Source organism: Neofelis nebulosa, chromosome 3 (assembly GCF_028018385.1).
Source record: "Neofelis nebulosa isolate mNeoNeb1 chromosome 3, mNeoNeb1.pri, whole genome shotgun sequence".
In the NCBI taxonomy this organism is placed as follows: Eukaryota; Metazoa; Chordata; class Mammalia; order Carnivora; family Felidae; genus Neofelis; species Neofelis nebulosa.
The window spans coordinates 41,946,909-41,962,829 of NC_080784.1; the positions used below are offsets into that span (position 1 = coordinate 41,946,909).

The following is a 15,921-nucleotide window of genomic DNA, read 5'->3' on the forward strand; positions in this document are numbered from 1 at the left end:
ATCAAAGTGTACCTCAGCCATTTTAGAGAAACACTGCTTGAGGACAGCAATAGGAGACTCCCAGCTCCCACATCTCTGCCAGGAATCCAGGTGGTTTCAGGCCCTCCCCTTTGCATGACAAGCTTTTTTGCAGAGGGTGAATGAAATATGAACTGAAGCAGTAAGGCCTTGATGGGGTGGGCCAAGTTAAAGGCCCCAACATTCCTTTGGATGAAGTCCTAGCAACGGCCAACTTGGATGAAGACAATTGCTCACAAGGGGCCACTGACTGAGCTACAGGGCAGAGTACCAGTCCTGCAAAGAGACCCCTTTGAATTATACTAAAATACATTCAAAGAACAACAACACATCATTTCCCAGCGTAGGTTAGGAAATTCAGGGTAAAATGTCTGGAACTTCTTAGGCCATGGAACAACATATAAGGGGAAATTAAATAGTTCCTTATCCCCAGCTGGCTAATAAAGCAAATAGACGCTAACAGACCTGAAGAACAAAATTAAGAACAAAGATTATTAGATAGCTGTGCAATACATTTAAGTGGGCAGCGACTTAGAGAAACTCAGATGACAGAAATAGCCACCCTTCTAGAGCCCAGATCTAAAGTCTGGTGATCACAGAGTGTCGTAAACTTCTGGTTCCACGTCTAACTTCAAAAGCCAAAAACTCACACAATCCAGTACTTGGTATCTTGGGGGGAGGTTTAAGAGTTTCAAATTCAATTCCCCTTTTAAAATTCTAACAATTAAAAAAATTAATCCCATCCTGGCATGGCGTCGCCACCTACTGGCCACAGAGGAAAGTACAAGTTTTACAAAATTCACCATGGTGCAAACAGGACTGCCAGACCAAGGGCAAAAGACATATCAAAGACTAAGGCAGATGGGATGGAGTTTAATAAACACCAACCACTGTGGTTTGCGAACAGAAATAAGTCCTCTTCATGGCCAGGAGGGATTTACAAAAGGGTATCAGTACAGATATGGGATAACAACCAGTATCCATACTTCACAAAGACTGCCAATGACTTATCTTCCAAGAAATCCCTATCACAATTAAGATGTCTAGGACCTGGGGTGCCTAGATGGCTGGCCAGGTGAGCATCTGACTCTTGATTTCAGCTCAGGTCATGAGTTCCCCTAGTGTGGTGAGACTGAGCCCTACATCAGGCTCTGCTTTCAGTGTGGAGCCTGCTTAAGATTCTCTCCCCCCTCTACCACTCTCCCGAACTCACTCTCTAAAATGTAAAAAAAAAAAAAAAAAAAGATGCTTAGGACCTTGAAGCCCTGTTTCATGCCTGAACTGACCAACATAAGGTCAAGAGAGCAGAGAAAGCACTAGAATAGCCATCAGCAGCTTGAATGGTTTTGTCTTTTCCACACTGGGGAAAACATGATCTCAACCTTTGCTTTTACAACCTTAAAAATGACATTATATCAACATCTCCTATTTCCAGAGGTAACTAGAAAATCACACTATAACATATGGCTTTAGGCCTGCTGGTTGAAGAGACAGAAATCATAAGATCCTCCCTAAATTGATTTATTTCTTAGTGCTTCTACTGAGGCCTACCAGGCATAGCACCACTGCTAGTCCTGATAACAAAACACTTAGGACATAGAGGACTGGTAAAACTGAACTTTATTAAGACTTAAGCATCGGAGATACTTCCACGTAAGACACATATTTTGGAATTGAACAGCTCGATCACAACACCCTGCACTAGTTAATGTTAACACACTGCTGGATGGTAGCAGTAATGTTCTCCACTGGGCTCCAGAGGTCTGCTACACAGGTGACATGTTACTTCATATGCCAAGGCCCGCAGGTCCCATACCCTACATACTCTACTTCTCCTCAAGTTCTTCCCTTGAAATTAGGGTGAGCTGTCCATGAGGAAATTTAGCAGCTGGATTTATAAAGCTAAAAATATCCAGGAACCAAGACTGGTTGTTTCCTATGACCTAGGAAACCTTAAAATCCTTCAGAGCCCTCAGGAGAAGTAATTCCAAGTATTCTGGGATCACAGAGGCAGAGATGTTTCCCCTACCTTGCCAGGGGTGTATATAGGACATAGTAGTTCAGGAAAATTCTGGAGTGATGGACTATGAACACATCTGTTTGCATACAACATGATTTATCCCAGAGGAAAACCACAAAGCAGCATTACTCTGCAGCAAAAACAAGTCCAGGAAGTAGGGAGATAAAACTAGCAAAACAAAATTACTTAAATATTTAGAAACAGGACTTTAGAGAAAAATTATATGGTTTGAAGAGTATAGGTCTTCATTTTTCCCCACGCATGAAGCAGAGCACAGTATCACTCCTTAAGCTATAGCAGTAAGAATTTAAAAACCTGTCTTTTATATAAATATTTAAGTGGTTAATATATATATCGAACTAGAGTAAAAATTACCCACTGGGAAAGTCTGAGGTACTCCCTCAGTTGCCATGTTCCTTAAACTGGGTTACACATGATCAGCATGGCCCATCTTCCTTCAACATCAGTTTTATTCAAAGGTTTAGGGAATTTCTTTTTGCCTTGAAACAAAGATGGATAGGTAGGTATATATATTGTTGATAAATCTATTACAGTCCAGCGCAGAAGACTCCAGGGAAATCAACTTTACTGAGCAGCTTCCAGGATGAACCATACCCCTTGACGGTAAGCTTTCTTTTTTTACTTAGGGTTACTGCTGGAAAAGTTTCAGACAGCAAGGCTTAGACTCCAGCACCAGTCTAGCACTGACAAGAGTAAATAGGGAGTCACCACTGGGTTACAGCTGTGATGTACTTCACGAGGAATGAGTTGGCCACCTACACTTCAATACTGTGACACACAGAATCTGGCTGCCCTGGGGATTATGGGATTGGCTTTTCTGAAACTGTCCTTGTGGAACAGGAAAAAGGCTGGTGAATTCTGTGATATGAGAATTCTTCTGGGTTAGGGAAAGGGGCATTTCAGGTCACTTTCTCACTGCAGACGACAGGCCAGGTGCTAAAGGCTAACAGTCGTTAGTATCTGACAACTGGTCAGATAGTGGCAGTCTTCAAAGGAAAATCTGATTCTAATGGAGTCTTCCATGTCATTAGCGGACCCGAATTTAAGAAGTTTCCAGTTCACTTCTAGAAGTACTAGTAATTTTTTTATATGTATATCAAAGTAGAGGGATCAGAAAGAAACCAACTCAACTCTATTCTTTCCAACCGTCCTCCCGGTGGGGCTTGACTGCTCCCCCGCCCCCCAGCTCTCGTCTGAGCACGTGTGCTCACACGTCTTTACTACCACTTCCTTTCTTCTCCCTCAAATTCAGACCCTTTGCTGGCCTTCCCTTGACTAGCATTCATTTTATTCCAAGCTTTCTTTCCTTCTTTCTTATCTTTCTCTCCACCTTAAACAACAAACAGAAGTCGTTCATTGACTTTAGAGAAGTAAAGCCAAGCAAGTAACAAATGCTAGTCCTTTTCTATGGTAACCATGTTCAAAATAGTTCAATATGGCATTAGGTATCTCTACCCTCTGTCACACAGCTCTTCTCTCAGAACTGAGTTGGTGCTGATTGTGTTTGACTTCGGTCCGGTTCTCCCTGGCAACCCTTCTCTCCCTTGATTAGCTCTACGGCACTGCAGGCTAAGGAAAAAAGGGAGTGGGTGGGTCCAAAAGGGGATACTGACCTAGGAGACAGGCTGATTACTTTTTACTTTTAGACAAGTAAGAAACAAAAAAGCATTAGTGAATGTTCTTTTTGCAAAACTCTCCCTTCAGGTTCGAACTTGGAATTTTCCAGCTTTGGTCATGTATTTTATGCCCTTAAAGGGTTTGTACTTTTCCCCATACATATCCAGACGATTCACCTTGAGTCCTGGAAGGAAAACATAAGCACTATTCAAAAGAAGCATGTAGCGTATCTGTCTAAATTCATTTCAATTCAGAGATCAGTGGGATAGAGATAGCTATAACAGTGAACCAGAAAAATAATAATAATTTTCCCTTATTTATTTCACTTTTCTGAGGCTCACAGATTTGTCACTCTTGGCCCATACACTGATAATAAAAAATTGCTCCAACAAGAAGCTATCCTATTAGAAGACCGGTTTCTAAAGTGGAAAGGGCAGAAAGTTATATGCAGATGAAAGGAGGATAAGGAAAAAATAAGACCACTCTATGTTTTTGTCCAGCTATTGGACAGAATACATGAATTAACGAAATTAATAATGAAATAAAGCATAACTCAATAAATGCATTAATAAATGAGTGTTTCCTGTAAGTATTCTCACTGCATTAAGCAGAACATATTTTATACTGTATAGGTCTCTAACATTTATGATGAGTTTCTAATTTAAGTGAATGCTAATCACTTAAATTAGATAAGTTTTGTTGGTAAAGAAAAATAGGAACTTCATATAAAGCTGAAGTCATCTCCTATCTATCTTACTTACATGGCTGTTCTAAGGATTAAATAATAAAACAGATGACAAAGGCTTAAAACACTGCCTGGCACATAGTAAATGCCCAGTACATGGTAACTATTACTATCATCATCATCCTAAGACAGGTGTAGACTACAGTGGGCTGACTTGGGTTCCACATGTTCATAAAAGCAAATACGAAAGTCTTCTGAAACTGGGGGGATGGAGGGGAAATTATTCTTTTCAGTGACCAGCTGAGAATGCAGAAGCCTTCCCATGCTAAAACCCTTTGAACCCCAAACTGACAACCCTAGGATGACTCAAAACCTGCTGGGGAACGCCCTGTCCACCTACACTGTTTCCTTCTCAACTGCGTCTTAGACGTTTTTGGTCAGGTCCCTTAATCCAACTTCAGAAAGTAAGGATTATAGATTTCCCCCAGAAATGCTAGGAAGATTTTACTCCAGATTACCTATCAGCTAATGAAACCAAACTCTGTAAACAGGGAGTCAGCAGAAGACTTTCTGATGTCTGCGTCCTAGTGGAGAAAGCCACTTCTGTTCTCATCAAGCCACTGAAGCCAAGAATCACTTACCAGAAATGGCCAGCTGCTGGATCTTAAATTGCAGGTTAATTGTGGGGTTCTCATCTGGTTTGGAAGCTCCAGCCTGAAGACTCATGGTCCCCTTCAAACTTGGTAGCTTTTGGGGATTTATCTTTCCTACATCCCAAGACAGCATCTTCAAAGAAAAAGAAAGAAGTTACAGTGGAAGCCGTCATTTGAGGTGGCTGATCTCTAACCTCAGGTATCTGTTCACAGTATTACAAGCAGCCTCTAAACTGGCTTTCAATAGAGAAAACTATTTGTCACCATAAATTATCTCAAGGAAAAAACGATGTCCCTCTGATCGAGCTCCCCTTTCAACAAGCTGGAAAGTCTATTGGAGAGCTCCTGCATAATGACTTCTATTTAACATCAGCAATTCAAAACTTCCTGCTTATTCTCCTCCTACCTTGGTAACTGGGTCAAATGTATGTGTCCCCTGAGATGGAGTGAGGCTCATATTCAGGACCCCTTTGGGCATCTGGCTGGTGACAATCACTCCCTCTATGGTCTTCCCCATAGTCTGCTTCGGTCCCACCGTTATTTCAAAGCGTCCAAGTGAACTACTATCCCGGAAACTGATGTTATGTTTGACATACACTGGAATTGCCACCAGACTGGAAAAGGGAGAGATGAAAAACCAATTTCATTACTATACTGGAAACAATGGCAACATTTTCTCATTTTATCCTAAGTGCTTTTTTTGCCTCATTGAGGATTAAATAAAGCAATCTAGCGCTTAAGAGAAAGTTAGTGCTCATTAAGTTTGCGGCTGCTATTTTTGTTGTTGTTGTATGTCTAAACAAGAACTTTTTTTCTCAAATTGGAATCTGAGTACACCTGTATTCAATCCCCCTAACCCAAAAGAGTGTTAAATTATCCTATGAGAAACCATAAAAGGCAGTCATTTTTGGTCTTGAACATTCTCTTTAATATCTTGTCTAAGGACTTTTAAGTATTATTACCTACTTCTTTACTCCTTATATTAAAAAATAAACACAGGAAAAAAACCCAGTAATCTTTAATTTTTTTTTCTTTTTGTAAAGCTAAGACGCTGTCTAGTAAATAAACTAAGTCTTCCAATGACTGAATAAGATAACAAAAATCAAAGAGTATACTAAGCCTACTATGAGAAAGGCATTACAGATCAAAATTAGGAGTCACCGTATTTCTGTGTTTTACTTTACAACATGTGACCAATAATTATCTGTACTTGGGAGAGTAACATGCATACCTCATGGACCTTTGATAGTATCTCGGGAGTGCCTTTACCTGACTTTCTCTGATCCTCACAAAAACCCTATGAGGTATGGTAGGTTGTCACAATAGGACAGAACAGGAAACAGAAATCACAGATTAATACCAAAGCAATAACAGTTTTTAACATCTATTAAACACTCCTGTGTGCCAATACTATGCTAAGTGTTTTAGTTCCATTACCTTGTTTAATAAGTATGAAGTAGGTACTGCTATTGTCCTGTTTTTCTAGATAAATAATGATGTCCTTATACTTCACTAAGATTAAGTAATTTGCCCAAGGTCATGTATCATAAGTACTAAAGATGGGATTTAAGTGCAGGCAGACTGAGTCCAGAGTCTTTGCTCTCAAGCACGCAGATATTTTCCTAAGTTATTTATTCCAAATCACATAGGAAAGTATTGGTGGCTCTGAGGTGTCATAGCTCTTTTCAGTGTGTATATCTTCTACTACACACCTTCTAAAAGTCCTTAGACAAGACAGGGGCACCTGGGTGGCTCAGTCAGTTGAGCATCCAACTTTAGCACAGGTCATGATCTCATGGTTTCTGAGTTCAAGCCCCGCATCGGGCTCTCTGCTGTCAGCTTGTCAGCACTGAGCCTGCTTCAGATCCTCTGTCCCACCCCTCCCCTGCTTGTATGCTCTCTCTCAAAAAAAATAATAAAACATTTAAAAAAATAAAAAAATAAAAATAAAAGTCCTTAGACAAGATATTAAAGAGAATGTTCAAGACCAAAAATGACTGCCTTTTATAGTTTCTCATAGCATAATTTAATGCTCTTTTGGGTTAGGGGGATTGAATATAGGTGTACTCAGATTCCAATTTGAGAAAAAAAGTTCTTGTTTAGGCATATAATAACATCAACAAAAATAGCAGCAGCAAACTATGAGCACTAACTTCCTCTTAAGCACTATTTAGATTGCTTTATTTAATCCTCAAACAAGGTACTTTTTTCATTTTCCACTTAGGGGATAAGAAAACAGACACAGAAAGGTTAAGCAACTCACCTGAGGTTACCCGATTAGTTAAGTACAGAAGCTGGAATTTGAACCCAGGTAACTCCATAACCTGAGTCCTTAATCACTACGGATACTGTTTCCACATATATACATATACACAGATTCTGTTCTTAATTATAAGGGCTGCTTACTTCTGTGCACTGACATGGTAAGAGAGCAGGCGGAAGTTTCCATCAGGAGGAATGAAGGAGAGGATACGCTCAGATTCCCAGCGCTTGAAACGGACACAAGGATGGAAGCTGACATCATCCAACAACCTGGGATTCTGTAGTTACCGGGCAAGGAAAAGCAAGAAGTAGGAATTAAACACCCACATTTCTTTCAGGAAAGTCATTCAGATGTTTTTATTTAAACACATGCACACAGAAATTCTGTAGCTACTTATAGAAAATTCAAGCCTGATATAAACTTTGTAGTTGTCCTTATTTCTTATTGTTCCATTCCATTCTCACCACTGTCTTTCCAGAAACAGTTAATTTCCCATCCCAAGATGTGAACCTGTGGTTCAGGATTTTACCATGAAGGAAAGCGTAAGGTCTGGCATTCCAGTCAGCTTGACACAGGCATCAATCACCCCCTGGATCTCAGCAGTAATTGTGGAACCTGAGATAGGAACAAAACAAAGAGAAAGTAAGAAGCTATTCGACGCTTCTCCGTCCTTCCCAACGAACTTACTTCCTCCCTACCACCTTCTTTAACTTTCTCTTTTCCTTCCCAACTTTTTTCTTCTCCCTCCCTCCCTTTCTTCTTTCCTTCTGTCCATCTATCCAGTTCATCTACCTAATCCATTGATCCATCCTTCCAAACATTTATCAGCTGCATATCAAGTATGAGACACTAGGATGAAGCAATGGGGATAAAAGATTAAAGAGACAATTAGCTTAAAGAAGTTTTCATTCTAGCCCCAGAATCAAAAAGGGTGTCATCATAACCAATGGTTCAGAAAACGTCATAGCAGAACCTGCTCTCCCTAAGGTCCGCAATGAGCTCTGCTGCTCAATCAAGTGGGCACTTTTGGTCTTTATCCCACAGGACCTGTCTGCAACATGCCATTTTTGACCACTTCTTCCTTTGTAAAACACTCCTTTCTTCTAACCTCGCCTAGTTTTCTGTTTTTCTAGCTCCTCTTCCTCTGTGCTTTCTGTAGGCTTCTCTTTCTTTGCACATCTTTTGAATGCTGATGTGTTTTCACAATTCTGAACGTCTCTTTTCTTTCACTCAACATGGTCTCCTTGAGTTACTTCACCTACTTCCCAAGGCTTTGATTGTCATTAATGGCCAAATATAGCCTACTCTTTTTTCAGGTTCACAGTCTCACTCCTGCCAAACTAGACAGCTTTACCTGCATGTCATGGAGGCACTTCAGACTCTATACATCAAAAGGTGAGCACATCAGCTCCATTCCTCCATCTGCTCTCCTATTTTCCTTCTTTTTAAAAAAAATTTTTTTAATGCTTATTTATCTTTGAGAGAGAGAGACAGAGCACAAGTGGGGGAGGGGCAGAGAGAGGGAGACACAGACTCTGAAGCAGGCTCCAGGCTCTGAGCTGTCACCACAGAACCTGATGTAGGGCTTGAACTCACAAACCACGAAATCATGACCTGAGCTGAAGTCAGACACTCAACAGACTGAGCCACCCAGGTGTCCCCTATTTTCTTTATGATGGTACCATCTAACCTGCTGCTTAAGTCAGAAACATACATGCATCCTTGACTAATTATATTTCTTCAGTGCTCATATCCAATCAATTATCAATTCCTCTCTTTTCTGACTTCTGTCTCTTACATCTATTCATTCCTTTCCTTCCTGACCACCATTATGGAATCTATATTTTGTGCCTGGACTTCAGCTGGCAGCCTCCTGGTTTCCCTGCCTTCAGTTGAAGCCACTCTTCACACTGCAACTAGACTGATAGTTTTCAACTACAAATCTGAATCAAGTCACTCCCCAACTTAAAACTCTTCAATTGCGGGGCACCTGGGTGACTCAGTCGAAATCATGACTCTTGATTTCAGCTCAGGTCATGATCTCACAGTTCGTGGGTTCGAACCCCACATTGGGCTCTGTGCTGACAGTGTGGAGCCTGCTTGGGATTCTCTCTTTCTCTCTCTCTCTCTGCCCCTCCCCTGCTCGTTCTCTCTCTCTCAAAATAAATAAATACACAAACCTTAAAAAAAAACAAAACAAAAAACCTCTTCAATCACTCCCAATGGTTCTCCTTAAAATGGCATGCAAGGCATGCTAACTATCTACCTAGTTGTTGTGTACTTTTTTTGTGTGGGAAAACTTCTACTTAAATGCAAAAATCTTAGATGTATGACTCAGTAATTTTTAAATATGTATACACCCCATGCAAATACCACCCACATCAAGATACAGAACCTTTTTTTTCCCGTTTTTAGTTATGCCTTTATTCACCTTTGTTATAATATATTTGTTAACAATATACTTGTTTTAAAGATCCTACAGACTGACCACCCATTAATGTAGAATATATGTCACCCCTCTCCACCTGGCAATCTTTTTTTTTTTTAAAGCAGAATTTCTTCTAGGAATCTTACTGATCACACAGTAGTTACAAGAATGTCAGATATAAGAATGTATACAGTCTAAACAAGACAGGCTGATTCAGAATTTACAGGTTGTAAAAATATACGTGTCAAGGGGCGCCTGAGTGGCTCAGTTGGTTAAGCATCCGCCTTTGGCTCAGGTCATGATCTTGCGCTTTGTGGTTCGAGCCCCATGTCGGGCTCTGTGCTGACAGCTCAGAGTCTGGAGCCTGCTTCAGATTCTGTGTCTCTCCATCTCTTGGCCCCTCCCCTGCTCATGCTCTGTGTCTGTCTCTCAATAATAAATAAACGTTAAAAAAAAAAACAACTAAAAAAATATACATGTCAAAAGTTAGCCATATGGACAGATGCATACAGGGGAAGAGATGATGGGAGGTTGGGGATCGAGGGCCCTGTGCAGTAACACTGCCTTTTCCTCCTCCACAGTAAATAACTTTAGACACAGAACCTTCTTAGCATCCCAGCATGCTCCTCTTGCATCCCCATGCTAGTTCTGACTTCTGTTACCTTTGATGAAGTTGTACCTGTTTTCAAACTTCATATAAATGTATATAACTGTATATAATCTTATGCATCTATCTTTTTTACTCAACAATGTAAGATTCATTCATGTGCTGGATATATGGATTATTCATTCTTTTTCATTACTACACAGTACTTTCTTATGGGACCATATTGAAATTTGTGTCCTGTTACTGGTGGACATTTGGGTTATTTCCAGTTCTGGTCTAATATGAAAAGTTGCTGCCTACTTAGTTTTAAAGCCTCATTACTTTTTTTTTTTAATGCCTCTCAATGCATTCATGCTGAACTACTTTATTTCCCAAAAATATTTTACTCACCTTAAAGTGTTTGCACCTACTTTGTTCCCAAATCCCTGAAGGTCTTAATAACTTCCATTCATTCTACTGATAAAGCATAAACACTATCAGCTCTCTTTACACTTTGCTCTGGATGGGTGGGATACATCGCTTATATTCTGCCTTTTTACCTCCCTCTTCCTCATTAGACTCTAAATAAGCTTCTGCAGCCATAAACTCTCACTTTCTTTCTTTCTGGCCTCTTTTGTCTCCTTTGTTTGTAGAACCTCATCATTGTCAACAACAAAATAACATCACAATCACGATCACTGTCAATAACAATAGCTACAATAAAGTCAGGTCATAAAGAGGTCCAGAACTTTGTGTATTGAACACAATTCAGGATTAAGGTTTTGAAAAGACTTTGCTGCAGAATTTAGAAATTATTAGTCAAAAAATGTTGAAATCATTATTGAACCAAAAGCCAGTGGCCACCACCCACATTTACATAACAAGAATCTCTAAAGGCTTGTCATGGCAAAGATGTAGACCCCCTCTATTTTGACCGACTACCAATTGTCCCTGTAAATGACATATCTTTATTCATTATTAACAAAGAATTGTTGTTTTCCTACATGTGTGGGAAGGGGATATTATAGGTCGCTATTCAGTAACTTAATTACTGGGTTTCCTTTCCTTTTTGAGAATTTCTGTATCTCATCTTCAAATATGTATTTGTTGTCTTTTCATTTGCAATTCATTTCTTCTTCCCTTGCTCATTTCCAGGAATCCTTAGCCTTTTCTTTCTCCACATAATTCTCATGTATGACATCCTCACAGTAGCGATACCTCCCATTACACACCACTGTCATTATTATTATTACACTATTATCAGCAAAGATTCTCAATGAGAAGGGGACTGTGTGACCTGGAATATTCCTTCACTGTATCTTGTTCATGATCAAATATCCATTAGTCAGCACTGTGCTACAACATAACAGGTTTTTGATAAGCATTTGTTGAATGAGTGAGTTCACTAATGTGAAAAGAACTTTCTACAAATTTCTAAGCTCTAGGACATATTGCTGTAATTCAGAATAGATAGAAAAGAAGGCTCCCTGAATTTTAGTGATTACAATGTCAGTTCTGCCATCAGATTTGGGAGTCAAATACATTCAAAAGGAAATCTAAAAGAGATTCGTTTGCTACTTTTTTTACTTAAGAGGACAAGATCTAGAACACCATTAAAGAACAATTTTTTTATTTAAGAGGATAAGATCTGTAACACCAACAAGCATTGGTCTGCATCATATTATTTTGAATTGCCATTTTCAGCCTTATTGAGGTATAATTAACAAAAACTGTATATAATCAAGGTATACAACTTGATATTTTGATATATATACATTGCGAAATGATCACCACAAACAAGTTAATTAACATATTAATTAGCAAATTTCAAGTATACAATACATATTATGATGAGGTGATGGATGTGTTAATTTAACTAGATGGGGGAATCCTTTGAAATGAATACATACAGCAAATCACTACAATATACATTTTAAATATCTTACAATTTTATTTGTCCATAATACCTCAATAAAGCTGAGAAAAAGTATAAAATGCAGTATTAACTATAGTCATTGTGCTGTACATTTCCAGAATTTACTCATCTTGCATAACTGAAACTCTGTACCCTTTGACCAAATATCTCCCCACTTCCCCCACCCACTAGCCCTTAGTAACACCATTCTACCCTCTGCTTCCATGAATTTGACTATTTTAGATTGTACAGATAAGTGAGACTATGCAGTGTTTGTCTTTCTCTCTCTGGCTTATTTCATTTAGCATACTGTCCTCCAGGTTTATCCATGTTGCAAATGGCAGAATTTCCTTCTTTTCTTGTGACTGAATAACATGCCTGTGTGCATGTCTATCTCACATTTTCGTTATCCATTCATCCATCAAAAGACATTTAGGTTGGCTATTGTGAATAATGCTGCAATGAACATGGGAGTGCAGATACCTCTTCGAGCTAATTCTTTCATTTCCTTTGGATACACCCAGAAGTGGGAAAACTGGATCACGAAGTAGTTCTATTTTTTATTTTTTTGATGGTTTTCCATGAATGTACCAATATACATTCCCACCAACAGTGTACTAGGGTTTTCTTTTCCCCACAACACTACTAACACTTATTGTCTGCCATTTTGATACTAGCCATTATAACTACTGTGAGGTGATATCTCATTGTAGTTTTGATTTCCCTAATAATTAGTGACGTTGAGCACCTTTTTATACATCTATTGGCCATCTGTATGTCTTTGTTTGATAAATGTCTAGTCAGATCCTTTGCCCACTTTTTAATCAAGTTATCTGGTTTTTTTTGCTATTGAGTTTTGTGTGTTCTTTGTATATTTTGGTTCTAACCCCTAATCTGATATATGGTTTCCAAATATTTTCTCTAACAGGTTGTTTTTTCACTCTGTTGACTGTTTTTGTTGTGCAGAAACTTTTTAGTTTTTGTCTATTTTTGCTTTTTGTTGCCTTTGCGTTTGGTGTCAAATCCAAAAAAAATCATTGCCCATACAAGTGTCAAGAAGTTTTCCCCTACCCCACCCCCCAAAAAAAGAAGTTTTTTCCCTATGTTTTCTTCTAGCAGTTTTATGATTTCACATCTCACATTTAAGTCTTTAATCCATTTTGAGTTGATTTTTTTTTTTTTTTTTTTTTTGGTGTGAGGTAAGGATCCAATTTTATTCTTTCACATATAGATATTCAGTTTTCCCTGCATCATTTAATGAAGAGACTATCCTTTCCCCATGGTACAATCTTGGCTCTCCTGTTGAAGATCAGTTGACTGTAAATGTTTAAAAATCAGTTTTTTAGAAGATATTTTTTAAAGACTGCCCCTCACAAGGACTAACCAATTCTTTGTTTTTTTAATTAAAAAAATATTTTTTTAATGTTTATGTAGATTTTGAGAGAGATAGAGCATGAATGCGGGAGGGGCAGAGAGAGAGACACACACAGAATCCGAAGCAGGCTCCAGGCTCTGAGCTGTCAGCACAGAGCACAACGCAGGGCTCAACCTCATGAACTGTGAGATCATGACCTGAGCTGAAGTTGGGCGTTCAACCAACTGAGCCAACAGGAGCCCCTAAAAGATATTTTTTGAATGTTTATTTATTTTGAGAGAGAGCACGAGTGGAGGATGGGCAGACAGAGAGAGGGAGAGAGAGCATCCCAGGCTCCATGCTCAGTGTGGAGCCTGATGCGGGCTCAATCTTATGAACCATGAGATCATGACCTGAGCCAAAATCAAGAGTGAACGCTTAACCAACTGAGCCACCCAGACGCCCCATTTATTTCTGAGCACTCTATTCTGTTTCACTGGTCTATGTGTCTACTTTTATGTCAGTATAATACTATTTCAATTACACAGTTTTGTAATATATTTTGAAATCATGAAGTATGAAGTCTCCAGCTTTGTTCTTCTTGCTCAAGATTGCTTTGGCTATTTGGAATCTTTTGTGGTTCCATATGAATTTTATGACTGTTTTTCTATTTCTGTAAAGAATGCTATTGAGATTTTGACAGTGATTAACTGAATCTGTAGATCACTTTGGGTAGTATGAACATTTTAATAATATTAATTCTACCAATCCATGAACACAGGATGTCTTTCCACTTATTTGTGTCTTCTTTAATTTTCTTCATCAATGTTTTATAATTTTCAGAGTACAAGTTTGGTTAAGTTTATTCCTAACTATTTTGTTCTTTTTGTTGCTATTGTAAATGGGACTGTTTTCTTAATTTTTTTTTAGAATAGTTCATTATATTTAGAAATGTTTTATATGTTGATTATGTACCCTGCAACTTTACAGAATTTGTTTACTAGTTCTAAGAGTTTTTGTCGAGTATTTAGGGGTTTCTATATATATGATTGTGTCATCTGCATTATAATATTTAAGTCTATTCCTAGTACCCAGCACAGTGCCTGACACAAAGTAGGTGCTAAGTTAAAATGAATGATCTTGAATGGGGGATAATTCTGATACTAGCAAGCATTATATGAAGGAGACTATTTCCACTTTCAAAACATTTTTTTAACGTTTATTTTTGAGAGACAGAGAGAGAGAGAGAGAGAGAAAGAGCGAGCAAGCGGGGTAGGGGCAGAGAGAAAGGGAGACACAGAATCAAGCAGGCTCCAGGCTCTGAGCTGTCGGCACAGAGCCTGACATAGGGCTTGAACTCACAAACCATGAGATCATGACCTGAGCTGAAGTCAGACACTTAACTGACTGAGCTACCCAGGTACCCCATCTTTATACTTTCCAGTTCTGAAAACAGATTAAAAACACCTACCTGACTTATCAATGATGGCATCAATCTCTTCGATCACATCAAAATAGGCCTCGTTGTTAGTGTATTTCACCCCAGTCCGTCGCCAGGGCACCACTGACAGCTGCCCAGTAGGAAGCTGGTCACCCACATTGGTGCTTCCTAAGATAATGAATATTACTGTAATTTAATTCCATTGTGGTTAGATGTAACCAGTTATCTAATAATCATAGAACAGTTCCCTAGGAGTTTCTATGCTCCCACTCTTCATGCACTCAATTGAAGAATTAAAAAAAAAAAAGATAAGAGTTTCCCAACTTATATATGGGTAACCTAGTCTATTTTAAAAAGTTGTTGCCATCTGGTCTGCTTCCTCGACCAGAATAAAGGTTAAAAAAGTTACTTGAGAAACAGATATCATATTTTGGTTGTGAAAGAAAAACCAAAAGAAGTTGGTCTCTCAAATTTCACAATAGCTTGTAGCTTAAATAATGTATTGGCTTTCAGTAGGGATGGTAATCTACATAAATATAAAATTTTCATGGGTAAAAACAGTAGTCTAGTTTAAGGTACGTTCTTAGGTACATTTATGCTAGGTGTTCTTAGGTACATTTATGCTAGGTATTAAAATGTACACATTTTACTACAACTAATGTACACTGAATGTTAGGAAAATAATACAAATTAGATCTTTCCCTAAGAGTTGCAAATCAATTCCTTGTTTTTTCCTCCCACAAGCATCAAAAATATTTTTTTAATTCAAAAGTTCTATACTGAAATTCTGAAATATTATAACTAATTAAAAATCTATTTCCTTCTTTTGTAACCTGGACCTTTTAATCTAAAGAAAGAAACATTAAACACACGCATATATTCAGCATATTTACACAACACTTCAGCTTTTCAAAAGGTAC

The 15,921-nt window shown here is 38.6% G+C and overlaps 1 protein-coding gene across 2 annotated transcripts in view; it reads right to left on the reverse strand.

Annotated features, from left to right (window-relative positions):
* Positions 1-1,620: 1,620 nt before the first annotated feature.
* The window catches only part of AP3M2 (adaptor related protein complex 3 subunit mu 2), a 109,629-nt gene continuing 95,328 nt past the window's right edge, over positions 1,621-15,921 (reverse strand). For both annotated transcript variants that reach the window (XM_058720540.1, XM_058720539.1), the window contains exons 4-9: positions 15,032-15,169; positions 7,807-7,892; positions 7,421-7,554; positions 5,421-5,628; positions 5,003-5,147; positions 1,621-3,860 (exon numbers count right to left, since the gene is read on the reverse strand). In XM_058720540.1, the coding sequence (XP_058576523.1) occupies positions 3,760-3,860; positions 5,003-5,147; positions 5,421-5,628; positions 7,421-7,554; positions 7,807-7,892; positions 15,032-15,169 (812 nt within the window). In that variant the 3' untranslated portion in view covers positions 1,621-3,759. The remainder of the gene's footprint in view (positions 3,861-5,002; positions 5,148-5,420; positions 5,629-7,420; positions 7,555-7,806; positions 7,893-15,031; positions 15,170-15,921) is intronic.